The sequence below is a fragment of the Archocentrus centrarchus genome, chromosome 12, assembly GCF_007364275.1.
Source record: "Archocentrus centrarchus isolate MPI-CPG fArcCen1 chromosome 12, fArcCen1, whole genome shotgun sequence".
Taxonomy (NCBI): domain Eukaryota; kingdom Metazoa; phylum Chordata; class Actinopteri; order Cichliformes; family Cichlidae; genus Archocentrus; species Archocentrus centrarchus.
In genome coordinates, this window is record NC_044357.1 from 4,963,285 (window position 1) to 4,986,563 (window position 23,279).

General features: G+C 38.8%; 1 protein-coding gene across 1 annotated transcript in view; it reads left to right on the top strand.

Annotated features, from left to right (window-relative positions):
- Positions 1-9,170: 9,170 nt before the first annotated feature.
- fnbp1b (formin binding protein 1b) overlaps positions 9,171-23,279 on the top strand; it is a 50,782-nt gene continuing 36,673 nt past the window's right edge. The window contains exon 1 of the mRNA XM_030743359.1: positions 9,171-9,449. Coding sequence (XP_030599219.1) covers positions 9,426-9,449 — 24 coding nt within the window. The 5' untranslated portion in view covers positions 9,171-9,425. The remainder of the gene's footprint in view (positions 9,450-23,279) is intronic.

Below are 23,279 nucleotides of genomic sequence, written 5' to 3' on the forward strand. Positions count from 1 at the left end.
TATTTCCGGTTGCTTGGCCACTACGTGGTCCGATGTCACCAGAGACGACCACTGATCAGCGGAGAGAAGGACTTTGGTAGCACAAACTACACATCACTACAATCATTCCTATTTGCAGCCACATGTCTTGTTTTTTTTTATTTCTGTTTTATTATTTGTCTATGTTTTTTGCATGGCTGCGAATCCAGAATTTGTAAATTCACTATCTCCACGTGGTCATCCTTACTTACAGCAGTTTGACAGCCGATTACAGCACAACATGTATAATTGGATTAGCAGTGATAATCCAGTCCTCGGCTATAATCTGACATTGTCCGTGGCCCTGACTGTGAAGTTTCAGCCACGTCCGAGAGCTCTGCTTGACATGATTGTGGAAGATTAGGTTCAATCAGTCATTAATCCTAATTTAATATCCTAATCACTAGCTGACTTTAAACTTGGCATCAGAGGCAGTAGCAAGGCTGTCTAATTTGCCCCTTGTGTAAGCAGTTAATTAAAAAAGAAACTGCAAGAAAGAGAGGAAACATGTTTTGATCAGTATGCATTTTAATGCCAGCGTTATGTTAACGTTTAATGACCGAACTGCATTTACAACTTGGTAAAGTTTACTTTTCAACCGGTAGGGCGTGATGGTGTTTAACCAGGAGTTTAAGTCAACACGCTGGTCTTTGTGACATATTCTAACACAAACCACAGTCTCACTGTTTGTACTGTTTAAAAAAAAAAAAAAAAAAATCATGTACAGGGATCTGCACAATTATATGCAAATCCTATTTATCATGGCTCATGTGTGATCAATCAGCAAATTCAGAATTGCATTTTCTTTTATTACTGCAATTTATTGTCAGAAATAAACTGTTTTCCAAGTTGGTCCGAGATGTGAAAGTACAAATTATGAATATTGTGACTGTACAGCGTGGCAAAGGTCTTCTAGTGATATCTGGTGTACTGTACTTAATGTGCTAAATAATTATGAAAGTCTAAGAATAAATTCACCTGATGATGTAGCAGTGGTTATGATCCCGTTCATCTGGACGGGTGAAGCAAGGTGAACATGATGGAAGCTCGCAGTCTAAATGTGGGATGGAACTGCTGGTTGGGAAAGGTGGCATGAATTGTGCAATTTGAAATAGAGCGGGAGGTCATCCAAGCTCTCAGTTGCACTAAATACACACTGAGGGACAAAGCACAGGAGAAACTGGTGCAAGATCGCATGCTGGATAACATCTCAGACAACAGAAACTAGAGTTTCTGTTTTCAGACTTCACACTTCTTTTCAGAAAGCTTCAAATGAGGAACCTTCTTGTTCAGCTGGACTAGTAAATGGACTAGTTCTCGTATAGCACTTTTATACTCTATTTGAGCTCTTTATACAATGTGCATCAAGTCACCCATTCACATCTTTTTACAGCTAAGTGTTTTCTATCTAACATTCACACAGTTGCATTGGAGAGCAACTTGTGGTTCAGTATCTGGATACTTTCACATGCAGACTGGAGCAGCCAGGGACTGAACCACCAGCCTTCTGATTAGTAGGTAAGCTGCTCTACCTCCTGCAGCCACCCTGCATGAGTGCACGTTCTCCCCGTGCCTGCACGGGTTTCCTCCTGGTATTCCAACTTTTCCTCCCACAGTCCAAAGTGCAGGTTAGGTTAACTGGTGATTCCATAAAAGGCTTGAAGTCCACATAATAGTGATGTAGTGTTTGGCTGGTCAGTAACACCAGCAAACGTAATGTATCGTAAAACTGAATCACCAAAGTCTTTATAAAGAAAAAGAGAACTTTGTTTTTGAAAAATGAGCAGCTTTGGTTTTGTTGAAGGTTGATGGATTTTTACGTGTCTGCTACTAAATATTTTACCAAGAGGAGCTTTAAAAATTAAAGTCAGAATGGTTTCATCATGCCATAAATAAATACATTTATCAGGCCACTGTTTGACTTAATATCTTTTTTTTTTTACTTAATAACTAACTAATATCTAATTTTTTATGATTAGAGATGACCTGCAAAAAGCTGTGACTAATGGGTTAATTGAATATTAGAAAACGGGTCTATTTTCTCCTCTTTCTGCATACCACACAGTTATTTCCTCATCATTAACACCAGTTAAGTCTGAAGCTTTATCTCCTACAGTGTCAGTGAATACAATCAACACAGCCAGCAGATGGCAGTGCAGACCCTTAAACCACAACTTTAATAATCAAACTGAAAATGTATCTCCAAAAAAGGAGTTCACATTTTCCAGCAATTAAGAGCAAATTAAAAATGTAAAACACCTTCATTCAGCAGTTAATTCCCATGAAATGAATCTCTGTGACTCAAAAAATTAAATTGTTAAGCATCTTTATAGATTAAAATCAAACACATTTACATTGAAAAATTACATTTTGTTTTAGATAATTTAAAACCACATACACACAAAAAAAACAACAACAACTGTTAATTGAATTTGCATGTAAATTACATTTTAAAAAGTAGAGTGGGGAACATCTTGAGCTGTTATAACAACTTTAGCAGCATGACTGATAAAAGCCTCCCAACCAAAGAGGACATTTGGCTGTATGGCTGTTAAACACAAAATTCACAAACACTCACAAAAATAAACCAAACAAATGAAAACCATTCTACAAAGTCACATAGGGCTCATGTAGCGGGCAGGTATAGTTGAGACTACTGCAGAAGAGAATGCAGTCTTGAGTGTGGGAGAGACAGTGATGGTGCTGACGAGCTGACTTCTTGGTGGGTTGAAGTGATGTGAGAGGAGGGATGTGGATGACTGTAGGAGGAAACACACACGTTTCCTTGGCTTGACAGGATATCATAAGAATCTGATTTTCACAAAATCGGATATACTGAAGCTAATAGCAGCTTAAATGATACAGAGTATCAGCGCTCACCAGCTTATGGCCCGAGGTTAAAGTATGTCAGGGCTGATCTTCACAGAAGACACGGCAGTTATGATGCGAGTGTAGTGACTGCAAGGGGGAAAAAAAAAGACAAATATCTATTATTACACACAAGACAGACTTTAAATGGATACATCAAAACAGTCAAATCTGTGTCAAACAATTTACTCACCCTTCCTAATCCAGGAGGAGATGGCAGCATTTGGTACTGGGGTTGCAGCAGCAATAGAAGAGCCTGATTGGCTAAATAAGAAAGGAAATAATATAATGCTTCATCACAGATCCATTACTTAACTATTACATTAATAAAACATGTCAGTACCTCTGCTGAACAAGTTCCACAAACACAAGTCTGTGTGTCTCAAAACAGTCGTATCTGCTGTCTGTGCTGGAGTGGACGCTCTCTCATCTGCAAAATATCAAAAAGATTCCCAAATGATTTCTGCTTATCATAAAATGTTTGCACTAAATTGACTTAAAGGAAACAGTTTTTCCTTTGGATAAAAGTTAATGTCTTTGTCTTGGTGCTGACAGATTCTCATCTTTAGAGTCCAATTCCTAATCTGGACATCATCCGTTCATCATCACTGAGCGCTTGATTTTAAAATGTTATCAAGTCTACAGCTTTCATTAAATATCATTTAGAAAAAAATCTGCCATATCAAACATGCAGAGCTACTGTGGTGACCCCTTGTGAAAAAGGGAGAAGCCTAAAGTTCCTTTTAGAAAGAACGTGACAAAAAGGGGCTCTGGTTCCATTTCAATACTGAGCTCCACAACAGCTATGGATTATGGCAGTGGGTAGCCCCTTAACTGGCAAGGGCCCGGTGACGGGCCGTTTGTAGTCCCTTTTATATGGCAGGTTAGACCCTCCCATTTTTATTGACACGTCATTCGGCCAATCATGTAACTGGCTGCACCAAATCACCTGACAAAGCTACGTGACGCCCTCTGAGTATTATTGGCTCTGGGAAACCCATTTCTTAACATGATTGGCCGAATGAGGTGTCAGTCAAAATGGGCGGGTCTAGCCTGCCATATAAATGCACTTCATTCGGCCCGCGGACCAGACGCAGCCGATTAATAGGTTATGAAATGGGTTGTTCAGAGCCAATAATAACCAGAGGGTGTTATGTAGTTGTTTCAGGTGATTTTATTTGCTGCCAGTTAAGGGGTTAAAATGTAAACTTTTTTTGCATCTCCTATCTTGTTTTTTGTTAAATTATTAAAATAATTTTACTCATGTTTATCAGTAATTATTACTCATACTGTATTCATGGTGAGAACATGCAACAACAGAAGTCGGATCTGTCAGTCTGGTGAGTTATAGATCCACAAACTAGTAACTTGCAGTCAAGGGTTCAGCTTACTGCTTCTCTTTACAAGTTCAGGAATGAAGTGATCATTTTGTCATGCCATATGTATATATACAAAATACAGAATCCCTAAAAACCACAATTTCATCCTTTAGTGAGAAACTATATAATTAATAAAAAACAGGAAGTGTTTAAAAAAAATACATCCAGCCACATTGAAATTTCAGATAAAAACAACAACCACAACTGAAAACACTCTATGACCAACACACAGACATTTTTAAAGCCTTCATTTTTCCCTGGTCTTTACCTGGCTCAAACACATGTGACAAATATATTACTGACAGTGTAATCATAAATGAACGAGTGACTGTGTGCTTTCCATGGGAAAGGCTGTGTTTGAGGATGTAGTGGCATCAGAGAGCTTCTAGAGAGGATGTGACTGTGGTTAGAAGGCAGGAAACCTCAGTGATGCCACCAGTGCGTTGCCACCTCAGTTTTCACCCATGCTTTACCACTTTTGATTCTCATCCTTCCCTTGGTTTCCCGTTATAAGAGATGTATAGTAACGAAGTAGAACTACTTAAGTACTGTACTTAAGTACTAAAATGCAGTATCTGTACTTTATTGGAGTACATATTTTTCCCCTACTTTCACTTTTACTCCACTATATATTTTTGATTAATTTAATACTTTTACTCCGATACATTTTTCACGTGCTGAATCGTTACTCGTTACTATTATGAAAACATTATTAATCATCCCCAAGTCATAGTATCAATGCCAGAGCGGTAGATGGCGCTGTCACGGTTTATGAAGCTGGCTCATCATTGGGCGATTTGAGCGATCAAGCCTAATAAAAAAACGCAGGCTTCGTCTCCGCCTTTTGCGCTGTTGCTTGCAAGTATTGAGGACAAAACGCGTCAGCTTACTGTCCGATATCGAGATGGATGACGTCCCAGGAACACCTTGTCCAGGTTTGTCTTTTAGCTGCTCTGTGGACTGCCCCTCTGGCCTTTTGAGATGTTTTATTTGTGTTTGTTTTTTTGTAAACACTTGTATGGCCTTTTATCATTGTACTCCAGCTTCAGCCAAATACATTGTGCCTTTCAAATGTTTGAAATAATATAAACAATGATAATCAAACTTTTGACTGCCTTTCTTTAATATACACAGTACTTGTACTTTTACTTGTACTTGTACTTTCGGTACTTGAGTAGCAATTTTTGAAATACTTCTACTTGCAATACTTAAGTACCAAAAAAATTGAGTACTTCTGTACTTCCACTTGAGTATGGTGTTGAAAGAACACTTCAACTTTTACTCAAGTCAATTTTTTTATATAGTACTTGTACTTCTACTCCACTCCTCTACTCCAGTACTTTATACATCTCTGCCCGTTATAGAAGTATCTTCAGTGTAAAAACTCAGGACGTCTGGAGGAACAAAGGAAAACAAACATTTTCTTAGTAACTTCATTGTTGTTATTATTATTAATTAAAAAGCATGTTTTTTTGGTATAGATTGCACAGAATGTATGGAAATTTTGTATGGGCATAAAAGTGTGAAGAAAAAAAAAATCACGACTTAAAAAAAATACTATAAATATTTTTGACTTAAAGTATATAAAGTACGAGTACCAAGAATATTGATGGGGTGTGATTTTTTAGAGGTGTGTTAAAATTGTGAAATGGAAAAGGGCTGAGGTGCCACCCTACTGAATTTTAAAGTCAACTGAACAAAGGTGCCGAACTATATTAATCATTTCTGAAATAAATAAAAAAATATATACATAAAACTGCACATCTTAATTAAGCAAATCTGCGGGTTGAGAACTCTTCTAATCTACCTTACTATAAATGAAATAGACAGATTTATGTAGCCATTCATTTATTATCCAAACAGGACTCATTTATTGTCCAAGGTTCTCCTTCTGCAGGGCATGTATTTGTTGCATATTTATCTGCACACATCAGTGATAAGGTTTCCAAGGATTCAAGGATTTGTATTGTCATTCCAACACATGTAGTCACGTGAGGTGAAATGAAATTTGCACTCAGGTCCTGATTATAAAAGCCAGTAAGAATAAGAAGCAAGCACGATATATATAAATGAGAAATAAGAAGCACATTTACAGCGTAAATTGAGAATAAATAAGAAAATGTCAGAGTCCATTTCAAGTTTCAAAAAACTTTGGCTGGGAGCAGCAGAGACTACAGAGCGGCACCAGAGTTCAACAGTCTTACAGCCTCAGGGAAGAAGCTGTTCCTTCATCTGGTGGTTCTCCTCTTGATGCTCTGCAGCCTCCTGTCTGAGGGGAGGGGGACAAACAGTGTGTGTGCTAGGTGAGTGGGGTCCTTCAAGATACAGGAAGACCTTTTCCTGCATCTGCTGGTGAAGATGTCTGCTGCCAACAATCCCTGTACTGCTTTCACCACGGTCAGCAGAGGCTTCTTCTCTGTCACGGAGCAGCTGCCACAGCACACAGTGATGCAGGAGCACAGGGCACTCTGCACCACACATCTGTAAAATAAGGACTGGGCTCCCAAGTCGAGCCTGCCTCAGCCTCCTGAGAAAGCAGAGGCGCTGGTGCCTTCTTAACGAGGGAGGAAGTGTTTGCCGTTTGAAAGTCTGCACTGCCATCTTCTGGTTGTGTTGAGTTGTATTAGCTTTAAAAAATGGAGATCAGATAAAAGGAAAACCTGCTGGGGATGGCTGCCAGTAATATATATATATATATATATATATATATATATTCCCTAACAAAATACCCTAATATTTAAAAAACATAAATCACTTCATATTAAACACTGGATTGTACTCTTTCATTGTAGAGCCTAGTATTACTTGTGTCATCGAAGTATATTTGTACAGTCACATTAGTGGGATGTGTCTTCCTTACTCAGGAGGACAGCAAATTCCCCTAAACTAAATTCAATTTTAAAATGAAGACATGCTTTGAGTTTAGGTTAAGGTTTGGGCTAGATTAAGGGTTTAAAAAGTAGTTACAGTTAAGGTAAGACCAAGTCTCCAGGAAATGAAAGTAATATAATATTTATCCTCTCATCATGGCTCTGCATGTCTCCTCTTACAGTCAGAGCCTTTCAGTCCTCTGCAGTCCACCCGTCATGTCAGTTGTCCAAAGAGAACTCGGTAAGTACATTAATAAATAAGTTCCTGTTGTGCTTGCTCCCTGCCAGACCTGGACTTCATCCACCGCTCAAACTCTACCATCAACCATACCTTCCCTTTACATAAGCCTTAGTTAGTGGTGCACTTTTGTGCTTTTCTTTTAGCAGCAGTAACAGCAGCACAGCCAGACTGGTAGCAGAAGCATTGGTTGAGTCTGACATCATAATAATGGAACTGAAGTTGTTGGAACAGCCTCAGATCTTGGACAAACTTTTAATTATCTAAAGGAATAAAATGTTTTCATTGAAATTAAATTAATTTTGTGTTGTGTTCTGTAGCACTTTCATTATAGTGTGCTCTTAATTTCATTGAAAATGCATACAGTAGACTTTCAGGTAATTGCAGTAACTTTCTAGTGTAACTTAAGGACACATATACATTGATGTCCAGACTACTTAGAAATTATTTACAAATTTTAAATGGATAAAAATGATTAACTTGGGTTTAAGTGACGTAAGTAATTTTAATTTTATTCATTTAATACTGAAATTTTTTTCTGGATATTGTGGAAGTTGTTTCATCACTAAATCATTTTAGATAGTGGATGAACTGATGGGCTGTACCAAGGCCCTGGTTAAAAAAAAGGATGATTTTAAACTAATTCAGAGGTACTCTAACAGAGTCCAATAATATAAATGTGGAGCTTGATATTACATATCCATTTTAAATTAATAGTATTGTCTTTCCAACAGATAATTCCTTCTAATGGCAGGAAAGCACAAGCGTAACAAATTAAATCAGTCATGGCTTGCTCCATTAAAACTCCCCCCAAAATCTTGTACAATTCAGAACTATGAGTCACATTCAAAATAATTTAATCCTGGTGAATATTTAGATCTAAACACCATAAACATGAGCTCTGTTCTCTTGTTTAGTACTTCCCGTTTCCTTTCATCTGTATAGTGGTGTACCTCTGTTTTCTGCCAACAGAGGTCAGTGTTGCTACAACAACAGAGGACAGCGTTGCGTGTGAAGGGGGCTAAAAAGTTTCCAGTGACCATGATTGATATAAATGATCACAATAAACATGATGACCATAACATTAGTCTGATTTGATCAGTGTTTTACGCCTGGGTAACATGTTGCTTATATGAATAATTCACTATTCATATTTATACTTAATTAGCTGCCAGTAAAGTCGAGATAAAAATATCATTAGGAACAAGAAGGAGCAAGTGTAAGATGCTGGGCATTTACGTAGAATTGCGAGTGATAACATGCAAACAACGACCACCTGCCGGCGTCCAAAGTTTCAAGTAGATACAAAACATCGAGGTTGAAATATATCACCATTTCCCCCCCCCCCCTTCTGGCCATTCTTGGTCCATCAAAGCAAAACAAACAAACAAACAAACAATCAAAAATTTTCAAACTTGTGGCTCTTGTGAGGTTAAAATTACATTACAGGCGCCATGCGCGATCACCATGGCTCATCAAACAGGGGGAAAACCCAGACAAAGGCGAGAGAGAAAGTAGGGTTTGTTGGCCAGAAGTTACTATGAAACCCTCTGGGAGTATTCAATGAAACATCTGCCAAGGGTGGCGACCCTTTTCACCCCACCCCCAACGTTCCTCCAGCATTTCTAAACGGGCTTTTCACCAGTGCGGTGACACAGGGCAGAGAATGAATGAGCAGGGATATTTGGTAAATGCTGGTAAAGGCAGTGGCACCCCCCCACACCAAGCTCTTCTCTTTTTTTCAATTTTTTTTTCTCGCCTGTGCGCGCGCAGCAGCAGCTGTCAGTGGCGCTGGTGCCCGCGCGCTGCATATAGAGACACTATCCTGTTTGAAGATTAGGCTGCAGCTCTTGGCCATCTTGTGTCAGACAGGATGAGAGACTGAAAAAAAAACAAAAAAAAAAAAAACTACAAGCAGAGGAGCGTTTTTTCAGCGCTAACAGACGAATATCACAGAGGCCAAAAAAATCACGTCTGCTACCGCTGTTTGTGTGTGTGCTGGAAAGACTTGATACGAGCTGTGGATTATACCGAGGATATCGCACTGAAACCATGAGCTGGGGGACAGAGCTATGGGTGAGTCCCAAAGCACTTGTAACGTTTTGCTCACGCTTGTAATTTAGCCCGTGTGGATATAACGGTTCGCAGAATAAACACGCGTGTGACAATGCGCAGTGCCCCGCTTTTTTTTTGTTGTTGTTTTTTTCCGCTAAAACGACCTCTAAGCAAGCATGCACCTCTATGCTCTATGTTAGGCTTCGATGACATAAGCTAAAAGGGGGGCTAATTTGTAGCGGTAACGTTTGCGTTTTTTACTCCGAGGTGTCATAGTGTTGTTAGCAAGTAGGATACGATGCATAAATATACGCAGCTAACGTTAGCTCGACATCCATTTTAGTTTACATTTGGGCATCTCAAAGCCACGCTTTGCACACACCCCCCTCACACACAATGTAACACGGCAATTCCCGTTTCCCAGCGGTGCCAAGTTGTTGAGCCTGTCTGTTCCCGTTTGCGGCGACGGTTGTGTGTGTGTGTGTGTGTTTTTTTGTTACCGTGTAATGCATGGCCAACAAGCATGGAAATAACGCACATCTCACGGGCTGCACTGCCAGTAGAGGAAGTAGATAAGGTTTACTTATGCATCTCTGCTCACAGGCGAACTAATAACAGTGGTAAATTGTTACATCGTTCAGGCCTTAAGTAACAGTTTACACTCATTTCAGCAGATATGCATTTACGCTCACAACCTTTAACCCCTCAGCTCTGTGCCTAAAATGACTGTTTCCATCTACAGAGAGATTTCTGATAGACTTGACAGCAAGCATTTTATCACAGCAGCCATTTTGACATGAAATAGTGGGTTAACACAGGTGTTACTAATTACATTATGGAAGGATCAGAGCTTTAATTAATGTGATTAGTAACACGTGCGTTAATCTGTTATTTCCTGTCAATATGGTAGCTTTGGTTTGGCTGAATAACCAATAATATGGTTTCTGGAGTCACCAAGATCTTTGTAGAAGACAAAGTAGAAGCGCAGTGACCTTATTGTAATAAATTCCTCTACCATGATGTCCCTTTTAATACTATTTCCCTTTGACATTGACTTTCAGGCAGTGTTGAACTTAGTACAACCTGGAAGTAGTCCTAGCTGGTATTTCCTAATTTATATTCAAACACATGCGCACACTTGTAAGGCAACCATGTGGAGAAGCAAAGCAGTAATGAAGATTACAGGACCGTGTCAAACTCCTTCTATGACTTGATAATAAGCAGTTGAGAAGACGTGATTCCCCAGAAGTGCTTAGTTGTTGGTTGTTTCACAATTAACTGCATGTTTTAAATATAGGATATGTGCTAGTTTGTGCGTCATTGCATATCTGCATAAAGCCAAAAATGGAGCATGCGCTTGAACCTGCCAGAAGGGTCAGATTGTATTTACATAAACTCAGGTTGCACCTTTTTTGTACAAATATTTATAACAAACACAGCGTCTTTTAATATGAGCTGTTCAGTTTGAGGAATTTCTTTTTACCTGCTTGCAGTATGTTCTTCACATCACAGTTTCTTAGGGATTGCACTGTGGAGCACTTTTTTGCCCTAACTAAAGTCAGTCTAAAGTCAATATTTTAAGTTTGATTTTTTGGGGGTCTGGAGATAGTTAAATCAGGGATGTGTTTTCTTTTCTAAAAAAAAAAAAGTAAAAAAAGAAGGCGGGGTAGGCACTCACTGAATTCTCTAGTAATGTACTGTACCTGGTCCAAGGTTCACAAAGAAAACCACTGGCACTCCACATTCTTTGTAGTTTTCCCTGTGTTGTCTGTGTATTTTAACTTTTCTACTACAGTGCTTGACCGAGAAACGCTATCGCCCAGGTAGTCATACAAAGCCAACATACCCTTGAGGTACTTTACAGGCTTTCATGTGTACCTTTTTGGTCTGGAAAGCATTTGCAAGTTTTTTAAACATAGACTGCCTTTTGCATAGAATAATGTATTACAACCAGATGCTTACTGGAATGGAATCCAGACGCTCGCTCCTTTAGCGTGCCAAAGGGATGCAGGTTGATTTCAGCAGTCCTCTGCAGGTGGAGGATGCACACAGCTATTTGTGCTGTTGTCCCAAACCAGTGACCTCAGCCTTGCTTCTGTGGCAGCACCCACAATTTAAAATAGAACAAAACCAGCATTTTGTAGGTTAGAACATTGAAGTCACACCTTGCATCTATGCACTGTTTTTATTTTATATAACTTTGCCAGTTAATTTGATGGATATTAAAAATATATAAACAGACAACAGTCACATAAGAGGAGCTAAAGTCAGAAAAGGTTTTGCAGTAAAATGATTATTATAAGTGTTTTTAGATCTGTGCAGGCTTTCCACCAGTGTATTGTAAGCAGCAGCTATGACAGGGTTCAAAGTTTACTGTTGCACTAAATTATTAAAGCACTATGCATCTGCTATAAATCTAATTGCTAACTGTGTGGTTGCACAGACACAACAATATGGCTGGCACTCTTCACTCTGCGATGGGCGGCCGACCTGTCTACCTCCACTCCCAGAGCAAGAACATGGATGAATGAAACATTATTCTTGTGGCAACCCTCGATTGCTTAATCATTGCAGCTTTCGTCATTAGCCCAGTGCAACAGAAATTACTGGACATCAGCGTTAAAAGGAGCATGCATGCAGCGTGACAGATGAAGGTTGACTCACCACACGCGCTGCACTTTTTCAACAAGCTCATCCTGTTGCTTCTCGCTTTGAACAGGAAAGTGAATGATATTTCAGGAAGTGAAAAAAAAAGTAGAGCAGAGTTTCTAAAATCTTAGCCACATGGTGAGGTCGTGCAAACAGGTCTTGTGGTGATATTGCTCCCTTTACTGCTTTGTGGAATCAGTAGACTCTAACTGAAGCTTTATCACAATAGAGCACGATGATGGCTAAAGTCTTAGCAAATTACACTGACAGCTTATTAAATGAAAATTTGCAAATGCGGGCTTTAGAAATTAAACTAACAGGGTAAATAAATAAACTGACTTTGTGGGGCCTCTTTTGTTTGAATTGTGCTACTCACAATGGATAAAGCACCAGTTGGTTGACTCCCAAATGTTGAATACCTTTGTTGCAACATCATAGCACTGATTATAGTATTCACTGTGTTCTTAAAGAAAGGTTTTGGGAATGTATGCTGGCATGCCATCACGCTGCTGTCCTTGTAACATTACCAATGAGATGCTGAGTGATACAAAAACAGCGTTTGAGAAGAGACAAAATGTGTCTTAAAACATTGATGCTAAACAGCGTCCGGCTCCCACTGACAACACAACCTAATCGGGATAGTGAACATTATTACACATCTTTGCAAGATTATTTGGAAGCAAGTGGTTTTTCTTTCTGTGCAAGCAGAGAATGGAAGAAATCAATTAAAATCACATGCATGAACAAAAAGGAATAGGCATTACAAATGTGACTGAATGGAACTAAATAAAGTTAGCTGTGGCCAAACTTGTGACTGTTTTCACAGTCACAAGTTTGGACCTGGTGTCAGTCACAGTGGACCTGGTGTCAGAAAAAACTGACAGTTTTGTAGCTAACTATAGGGTTATTGCTACTCTTAATAACTGTTCTAAATCAAGTCAAGCTGAAACATTAAAGAAAGCAAGACTGCAGCTGAGATGTTGCACAGATGCACGATGTATAGCTGGTGCTTTATGCTGCAGAATTACTGCTATACAGAGATCAACGAAAGAAGTAGATACACAAAATATCAAACACCAAAGTTTTATAGCTAGTGAAAACTGAAAAAAGAAGTTAATCTCACCCTTTGGCATTACGTTAAAGTGTGACTATAGAGCTTTCCACTATGACACACCTTGAATGTTTCACTTCTCTCCTGTGGATAATTTGGAAACTGGACATAAGCCATTTTTCTCACAATTGCATGCAGGAGTCCAGTAGGTCTTCACAGTCTGTAAGATATAAAAGTGTCTTTTCCTGTCACACAACTAATTGATGAGGAAACATGGACAAGGTTGAAACTCTATTCAAAGAGCAGCAGCTTAAGGTGAGTTGAGCTTTACAGAAGTGTCACTGGATTTATAAAAGAGGACAGAATAGCCCATGGATGGCCTCTAAGTTAAGTGCACTTTCCCACTTTGTGCATAATCTTGTATAGTCTGTTTCAGTCAAGGCATGGATAAGTCTATCATCTATCAAAAGGGAAAGTTTTATTGGCTGGAGAGGATTTTAAAATTTTGTTTGTGTTCTTCTCTCATATTTTTAATTGGAAATGTTCAAGCAACACCTGATGGTCTGCTTTCCACAGGTTTTAGTCTTGCATTTCCCATAGTGAAGGTTTCAGGGCTCATTTCCTGGTGGAGCTTTCGGAGTCTGAAACAGTGTTACAGAGAGATTTCCTCAGGGTTTTCTGCTGTTCTACTTCATCTTGATTCAAGCTCCCCCAGGGTCTAGCCTCATCCCTCCTGGTATTCTCTTGATATTCAGGACACTTCCAGGACTGAAACCTGAGCTAGTTTGTTTCCTTCTATCAGTGTGTTGGAGTCAGCGGGGGTCAGAGACTGAAACCTCTGGTAGACTACAGCAGACCTCCCCATTAAATCTTATACCCGTCGCCACCCACCTGCTGACTCAGTGATACCACCTCCAGTCCATTTTCTCTGCTCCTCTTCCTTTAAGCCTTTCTGATGGTAAAATGGAGATGAATGGACTTGTGTTTGAGCTAAAGGCTCCAGACTCCTTAAGGAGAGAAGAGCAGGAGACAGGGGTATTCATACAGAGTAGGCTCCCAGCATTTCTTTTTTATTAGATAGGCCATTTTTAAAGTAAAATTTCTTTTGACTCACATTTACTAATTTCTTAAAAGTGGGAATTTGTTGCTTTTCAGATGACATGTGACCTCCTCCTGCTTCCTCCACAATGGGAGTGGTTTAAGCTTTTTTGTCATGTTGTCCGTGAATATATGACTCAGTCCTTCCTGCTACAGACTGTAAATGTAACCTCTAATCTTTAGTCACCACCTCTTCTGTTATTTGTAAAGTCAGTCTCTAATCATTGCTGTGACTGGAAAATATACAGCTATTGGACGGCAGTCACTTCAGCTTGACATATTGTCACCTGAGCCTTGTAGCTGTGTGTATTGTCCTAATCACTATTATATTGTACCACATATTGTAAGTGCAATTTGTACTGTCGGCAGCGTATTTGTTGTCTGTTATTTTTGTGGCTTTTACCCTTTGGTTATCCCCAAAGACAAATTGTATATGACAGCACAGATGTTAGATGCAGCCATCTAGGAAGCTTCATCTTGCTTGTGTATGTGCTAAAAAAGGTTAGCTGCTTGTGTGAATGTACTGGCCTGATATTTTGCCACCTGGAAATCTCCTCATTTTTATTCAAGATGTGGTCAGAGCTTGCTATCAGTTACTTTAAGACTGTAAAACGATTCAGTGCTAATAAAAGCTGGATCATACAGACATCCAGTTGCCACACATTTGTCTCCCACTGTTTTAACTGCAGGAGTCAATTCCTACATTTGCTTTAGCCCACTCATACCTTTCTTTAAAAATTCTGAGTGATTCTTTTCTCTTGCTCCCTCTTCATTTCCCACTGGTTTGGAAAGAGCTTTAAAATATTTGTTTGCAATGACCGTGTCTGTACAGTGTTTATTAAGGATGCACCAATTTATTGAGCAAACAATCTGTATCAGCCTGAGTCCCTTCAGTTTTTATTATATCTATGATATTTTTCTTTTTACAGTTGAAAAAGTGACTTCATATTTTATGGTTTTTAAGTAGCTGAGCCTGAGGAGACTTCCTGGCAAAAGTACATCATTGGGTTGGAGTCTGCTGTTGCAGGAAGCTGCATTAAACCCATTTTGCCTCAGCTAGACTCATATTTTGAATATGAAGTGTGTAGACTTACACTAATAATTAATGATGCCAGGCAGAGAGGATAGAGAGTATTCAAGTATTCTATCGATTATTCCATGGATTAATCGAGTAATCAGATAAGAAATACTTTATTCATATTAACAATTCATCTGCATATTTTAACTTCTGTATTGCAGTTTTTTGCTGTGTGAAACAAACAGCAGTGACGGAGCAGCTACAAAGTTCTCTTTTCTTCACGTTGACACTTGCTGATAAGGTGGATGATGAAGGACCTCCAGCTGTTTCCCAACAAAGGTTTAATGGTGGTTACAGGAAAAAGCTCTGCTGCTTTGTACACTAGAAAAACGTTTCCTTTCGCTCCACCTGAGCTCACCGTCTCGATAACGGCTCTGCCTCTTTGCGCTTGCCTCGTGTGTGCAGACAGACTGCGCTTAAAACTGCTGCTGTTGTGTTACCAGTGTTTTGTTGAAAAACATTGGGGCTGCGTGAATTTAATTTTGTAGTGATTTGTATTCACAAGCATCCTCCTAAATATATTTCTATTGCAGGTCTATTTTTAGCCCACTAGCAAACTGAGGTGATGGCGATGCGTTCGGGTAGTTACAGCTGAAAACACAACACACACACAGATACACGATTGTGTAGAGAGCAGTGGAGGCATCGAAAAACATGTCAGCGATGATCCACTCGGTGTTAAAGGGTCATTTTTTCCAAATCTGTTGCAACGATGCAGAACTTTAATGCTCCTAATGTGGGTGAAACACGCCGCTTACACGGAGGCACCTGAGCCCTGCAGAGTTTAAATGAAGCATCGAAGCAACAAATTTGTGTCATGGATTTTTTTTATAATTCAAGTTACTCGAGGAATTGTTGCAGCTCTAACTGATTGTAGTGTAAATATTATTAAAATCTTTATCCATGATTCCTATTAAGTCCTAGCTCCATTCAGTAACAGCAGCCTCCCTCACAAACTTTATAAACTTACATTTTTCCCTGAGCAGGTGTTAGCCCTCCATATACTGCACATTAAAGTAGAAAGCACTGCTTAGAACTTTTATAATTAAACACGCTGACAATTTTGAGTTCCTCCAGGATGAGTAATCCGCTTGACGTGTCAGGCAGTGCTGAAAACGGACCATCTTTACTCATATCCTGAGATGAGGCGTGTTAGGGTGGAGCAATGTAACTACCACATAATTCAGAACTTGCTTGGGAAACTGTACCAACCACATATCTCAGCTCATTTAGATTAGTGAAAGTACTCCATGTTCCCTGAGGCCTTAACATTGTGCAAAAGTAGTGTTGATATTTTAGCATGAAGGGAATGAATATATAAATGTAGCTATGGTTTCAGAGTTTATGTGACCTGTTACCAGATTACTGGCTTTTGTTTATCTGTTACTTTGACAGACAGACCAGTGAAAAACAACGCTCTCTGTTTTAATAGCAACACTGCTCATTTGGATGTACTAGCAGAGGTTGTGTGACTTCACTTTTAAGTTGTGTTATGCCGCTCTTAAAGAGACTGACTTGGTCTTAAAGAGAGTGATTTGACCCTTGTCATCTGAAGCGAAACTTGAGTGAGTAAGGAGCTTTTGCAAGAAATATTACATGACACTGGCAGAAAAGTCTATGCAAGGCACACAGTTGAAAGTGTAAAATACATAAAATTCAAACATGTATAATCTAGTCTGTCATTTACTACCACAATGTTTGCCAGCAGACTTAATTATAAGTTAGTGCAGTTTGTTTGTGTTTTTTTTTTTAAATGCACAAGACCCATGGCAGCCATGATTTAATTTAATGACTGACACTTGTTTTTCAAAGATGCACAGTAATCTCAGAGGGTGTATTTTGACCCATTGCAAAAGAACATGTTATAAGTATGTTGTTCAGTGGAAAGCATTTAAATCAGGCATGCCATGGCTGCATGTAGCACGACTGCCTCGACAAGATATTCACCTGAAACCTATGTAGCAAGTGTACTTTTAACGACAGCTGACCAGGGGTGTCATTTAGAACCTGAAGCCAGTATTAACTCACTACTCTGGTATGTGTCCGCATTTATTTACCAAGCAGCAGCCCCTGGGCCTGTAAAATGAAGCCAGTGTTCCTCAGATTTCCTCAAATGGCCATTTGAGGCTGGCTCCAAAGGTGAGCAATCTGCAACTGTGCAGGGGGGTTAATTTTTATATCACTTTCATTGAAACTGTCTTCAGACTTACATGTGATTGGTGGTCACTTTTAATGACAGGTGGGTGTTCATGGTGTTGGTGCGTTTTGGAGCATTTTTAAATACATAATCTGACAGAAAATCTGTCTCTTTGTGTAGTTAATTAGACCAACAGACACTGTACAAAGTCTCTCTGCATATTTTTTTTTTGTGCTTTTTAGTGAGTGAATTCCTAGTGTTACTTTTTGTATGTTAGCAATAATGAGAGGATATTTGTATTTGTATGATGTACCAGTACATAGATGCTCCTTGCTAGTCAAGCTGGTGATAACTTTGCACTTTAAAAAACAAACAAAAAACCAGCAAAAACAAAAACAACGATGACAATCTTGGCAAATTCAAATCTTTAAAACTAGTTCAGATAATGGGGTGAGTTCACGGAGGCCACATCCATCATGTATTTACAGTCTGTTTTACATACTTAACAGCAACAACATAGACGGTTAACCATGTTTTTGGATAGTATTACAGTATTTAAAAATACCTAAATTCAAACACACGTTCTTCCCCTGGATGTTCTGAAGAATTGTGACTACGATACATGTTGCTCAGTATTGAACAGAGTATGCAGTTCTTCTGAAATTTCCTACAGGTCAACATATAATAGCATATATCTGCAATATGCTAATATCAGAAAATATTAGGGTAAATTAGAGTACAGATCACCTATATATGAAAGCATAAATTGATTCATTGGTCAGCCAGTACCCGTCTTGCTTTAGCCATCCATTTATATAATTGTATCAGGCTTGTGGACAGAGACTCTATCACAGGTACATGTGGATACCCTCCAGCCTGTTTACTGAATAAATGAGGGATGATTATCAACTGATGCCAGGCAGACTAGTATACAGTTTCATTACAGTTCATTGATATTTCCAAAGTTCAAGGTTTCCTTCATTCCACACGGTTCGTGTTATATAAAGAATTAAAGAGCTTTATCCTCCAAAAGAAGAAAAACAGCTCAGCAGGAACAATGGCTAATGTGTGTTTGCTGGCCTTGCAGGATTATCCACAGAGCAGCCTATTGGGTAGTAAAGGTAGTTAGAGGGGAGGTGTAGTAATCAGATTAATGACTACATAGTTTAATCAATTCCATGCTGGTTACTGTTCTGTTGTTCCTTCTCATTATGCTTCTTATTCTTGCTGGGTTTGCTGAGTTTACACTGACCCTCATAAAATGAAAATATTTGTGCATTAGATATTACCAGGCATTTTTGCAATACTGTATTCTGGATCTTCAATCTATCGACACTCATCTGTTTGTCCAGGACTTGTTTTTCTTGTGTATTTTATTGCTGTGAGCAGGATTAACTTCATTTGCGACTTATTTCCTTACTCTTTTGCTTCATGAAAACAGTGACCATGTTACGCAGAAGAAGTGCGTTTTTTGTTTTTCTGGACAGTGCTCTTTCTGTGGGTTCAGAAAAAGAGGAACAAAAAGAGGAGCAGCAGCTGAGCCCTTATGAAGAGTATCTACAGTTGCTTCTGCAGATGAAAATGACCAGTGCTGTAAGTCAAGTGATTCTGACTTCAGTCACATTTGCATAACAATTTGTTCAGTTCAGATAAACATTAGGATTAGTCAAAGGTATCAGTACCAGTCATAAAGGGTTGTGATATACTGATAACTGGAAGAAGAGAGACTGAGTTTAGCAAAATGAAAAACCTGCGAAGGAAAGTGCTGAAGAGAGTAGAGCAGTAGAGCTTTCTTTTTGATGTCTTTGAGCTGACCACCCCTTTGATTATTACTGACAGACAGCAACTGTCTGTTACCTAAATGCCACAAGAAGCTTTTCTTATCAAAGAAACCAACTTCTGAGAGCTGATACTTCTCACCAGTGTTGTGAGACGACAAAGAACATGCATACATTATACTTATACACATATGTATACACTAACTCGCATTCTTAAATTTCAGACTGGCAGAGGATTTGTTTCTATAAATACCTGCATGGCATGCAAACAAGACTTCTTACACATAAGGTCACCCACCGCCCCAAACAGCTGTTCATATTTTACAGAAAGTTTTGCGTGTATGGTCGTCTGCACATGTTCGCATTTGCCTCTGGGCCTGTGTATCTTGTTTTTTCAGAGTTATTTTCATATCACCTAATGTGAGGTAGTGGATAGCCGATCCTGAACAGTGATAATAAACGTCATTTCCAAATATCAATTCTGTTATTGTGTGCGGGGCTGAAAATGGGGCACTGTTTTTAGAGTGTGTTCTTCCTGCTAGATTTTTTTAGCCTTAAGTCATTATAATTAGACATAAAAATAGAGCATGTGCACCATAGTAATTATTTTAACCTATTTTTTAAATTTGCAATTCTTATAAGTGTACTTTTATTTGTTTTCTTTTTAATTTTAATGGTCTTTCTTTAAATTTTCCATTCCTTGTAATCCTAGTTAGTAGCCTGTTTATTGACTTTCGTAACTTAGTGAATTTTGTGTGTCAAAGTGCTGTTAAAATAAAAGTCTGTGGGCCATTTTTCTGTTTAATGAATGTCTGTAGCTACTTCTACTGTGCTAATATCACATGGTGTAGCTGGTGAAGCTGTGATTGGGTGTGCGTGCCATTGCAAAACTATGACTAGACCAAACATATTCCGAGATATAATTATCATAAATTCACAGTTAACATCCTCACACAGATGAGCTAGATATCTGTTTATAGTTGGCGGTTGATGACAATGATTTTGTTGGTAGTTGTGATCTGTAGTATGAAAACTGATGCATTATTTGGTGACCAGAGTTGTGAAAACACCGCAGGTTTCATAGATAGTCTCTTCCTCATTCTGCAAAAAAAAAAAAAAAACAGTGCCTCAAGTCTTAAAGGCTATTGATGTGACTTTTGGCCTTATGAAAACAACACTGGCCAATAAGAATTTGTCCAAACAAGCTTATAGGCATAGTTGTTTGACCTGTACTTAGCTATACAGCAGTCATGGAGTCCTCAATGAGTGCATTAAGAAACAGGTACAGAAAATAAGTGCTAGTTTTTTGAATTGCATGAAGAAAGAATTTGTTTACATTCATATATTAGACTGGAGTTGGGTGATATTGCTCTTATATCCAAAGAGCCACCATCAGAACAGCTGGCAATTGTCAATATGCATTTGGAGGCAGGGCAAAAAGTGCCATTAGCAAAAAAAAAAAAAAAAGGACAGAAAAAATTAACATGTAATGTAATTGGCTAATCATCAGTGCTGTCCAGTCATCCAACCAGATCCACAGAGTATCAGACAGGGTTGCTGGCAAACACTTCTCAACCTTTATTAACCCAAAGTGAAATAGTTGAGGACATCTGTTCACTGGCCGCGCACATGATCAACTGTCTTTGTTTATGGATGTGCTCGTTTGCATTTGTGTGTCCCTTATCCTGCAACTCCTCTCGGACATGGGGGTTATACCGGGCTATGGAGGCATTGTTCCACCCTGCTTTATTGGACAAAGCCCGATGTGTGCTGGAGAGAGGGTTTGGCATCTCCACCAAATATTTGTTCTTGCTGCTGAACGCCCACTGTCGTGAGGAGGCACAAGAAAACGCTGCATTGACCCACTCATCGGGGACACTAGTTTTCACTGCTTCTCTGACGGTGGGGTGTGCATGCTCAGTAAAAAGCTGTATGTAACTTTATCACTTAAAAACAGACCAGCCTAAAACAATTGGGCTATTTGTTTTTTTTTCTTTAATTAGTATGACCCTCAGAGCCTAACGACCACTTCTCAGCGAAAATCTTTTTTCTCACTCTTCTCATTCAGAAAAAGTTTGTTAGCTAAAGAGACTCAAAATAGCTCATTGACATTTACCATGACTAAAGTTTAAAACCAATCTAAAACCATCTTTGGTTTTTTTTTTATGATCACATTATCTTGGTGTGAAACAAAAACTTGTGCACCTCAGTGGTCTGAGTATTTGCCTTCAACCAGCAAAAGTCCAGACCAGTAGGAAAGAAAGAGCTCCTCCTTGGACAGCATATGCCTGCTGTTCTTGCTCTTTAGTCAACACATTGACCCTTCAAAATAAATACAAAAGCATGTATAGACTTTTTGTCCTGCTGCTCCCTCTCTAGGTGAGCATCTGTCTCCTCGACCTCTCTGGATTCCCCTCTGTGCTTGTGTGAGCTCATCACTTTTTGTTCTTTCTTTTCTTTGAAAGGTTTCCGGTCAGTGGTTAGGCTTCTTATGTGAAAAGTTGAACTCAGATTAAAGGCTAAAGTGCCATTTTGTAATTGCATAAACAAATAGAGGTGCATCAGTACAATAGCAGTAAAACTTTTCCTACTGGTGTGTTGTTGTTATTTTTAATGCATTTTTAATTTGTTGTAGAATTGACTACTTTGCAGAGACAAATGCGTGAAGCACACTGTCCATACTCTCTGATGAAATCCAAAATAATTAGACAATTTATATGTTTTTTTTTTTTTAAAGCTATTAGTCTGCAATTCCTTTTCCTGTTATTTCACCTCAGTTGACCAGTGAAACAGGTCCTTTCGCTTTTCTTGTGTTTTAATGGCTTATTGATTTTTACTGTGGTTATCAGAGCAGCAAACTGACCTCTGCAGGGATGGTAAGAGTCCAGTAATATAAAAGTGTGCCAGCTGTATTCGCTTTGCTGTAACACACAGACTGTTTCAGGTTCTTTTTTCCATGATCTCATTATCCTGACTTTATCATACAAAAGGAGCGATAGCCATGCTAAGCGGTTCCTTTCTGTTGCTCTCTGCATTCCTTCATGAAATGAAAGTCTGGGGCTGACCTGAATACTAACATTTAGCTTTGACGCTTTGGTAGTAATCAAACGTGAATAATCAAATCTTCAACGAGGCCTGGGGAAAGATGACTTAGGAATGACATATCTTTCTTTTTAATTAAAATTATTATTTTTTACGTTAGGCTAATTAGGTTAATTGGTTATTCTGAACTGACTTTGGGTGCGAATGTTACTCTCTACTATGTTCTGTTGAAGAAAGGAGAAAAGGCAGGAGGCCAGAAAATAATTTTCTTGATTTAATACTGTTTGTATCTGATGCGTATTTGATGTCAGACATAACAACATTTCTCTGATAGTGAAAGAAATACAGACTGCTGTAAAAGGTGCATTTGTTATTCATGATCACTGGAGATAAGGCTATTTTATTGTCTCCCATAGGATGAAATTACCTTAGATTAGGCCACTGTTGCATCTAAAAAACAAACAATAGATAAAGAAAACACAAAAACCCTGAATGGGCCTTCTTTATCTTGATCGTTTCTTGTGTGGATTACTCCAGATGTTTTTGAATAGCTCTCTTATTGCTAATGTAATTATTATAAGAACACAAGAAGCTCCTTCTGTCAGGTGAAGGAGGAACCAAAACCAACCACATGATATCATATTGTTTACAAAGTAAAATATTTCAGTGAATTTAATCCAGCAGGGATTTAACTCCTTACAGATGTTCTTTGCTCTGATTGCCAATACAGGGCAAAAGATGAGGCTCACCTTTGCCTTATGTTTGTCTATGGCAATGGGCCTTTATTTTGGGTGAGATTGGAACAGAATTAGTTGCTAAATAACATGTATTTGCTCAGATTAACTGACAGTCCGATACTTTCACCTGCACTATAATCCTCCTAAACGCTGAGGAACGTTGGAGGTAATGAGGCTGATCCTAATACAAACATGCATTTGTTTTCTTACAGCCCATGGGCCACCTACGTAAATTTAGCAACTGCTAAGTGTCCCCTTTGTTCTCAGTTTGAACCTGTTTT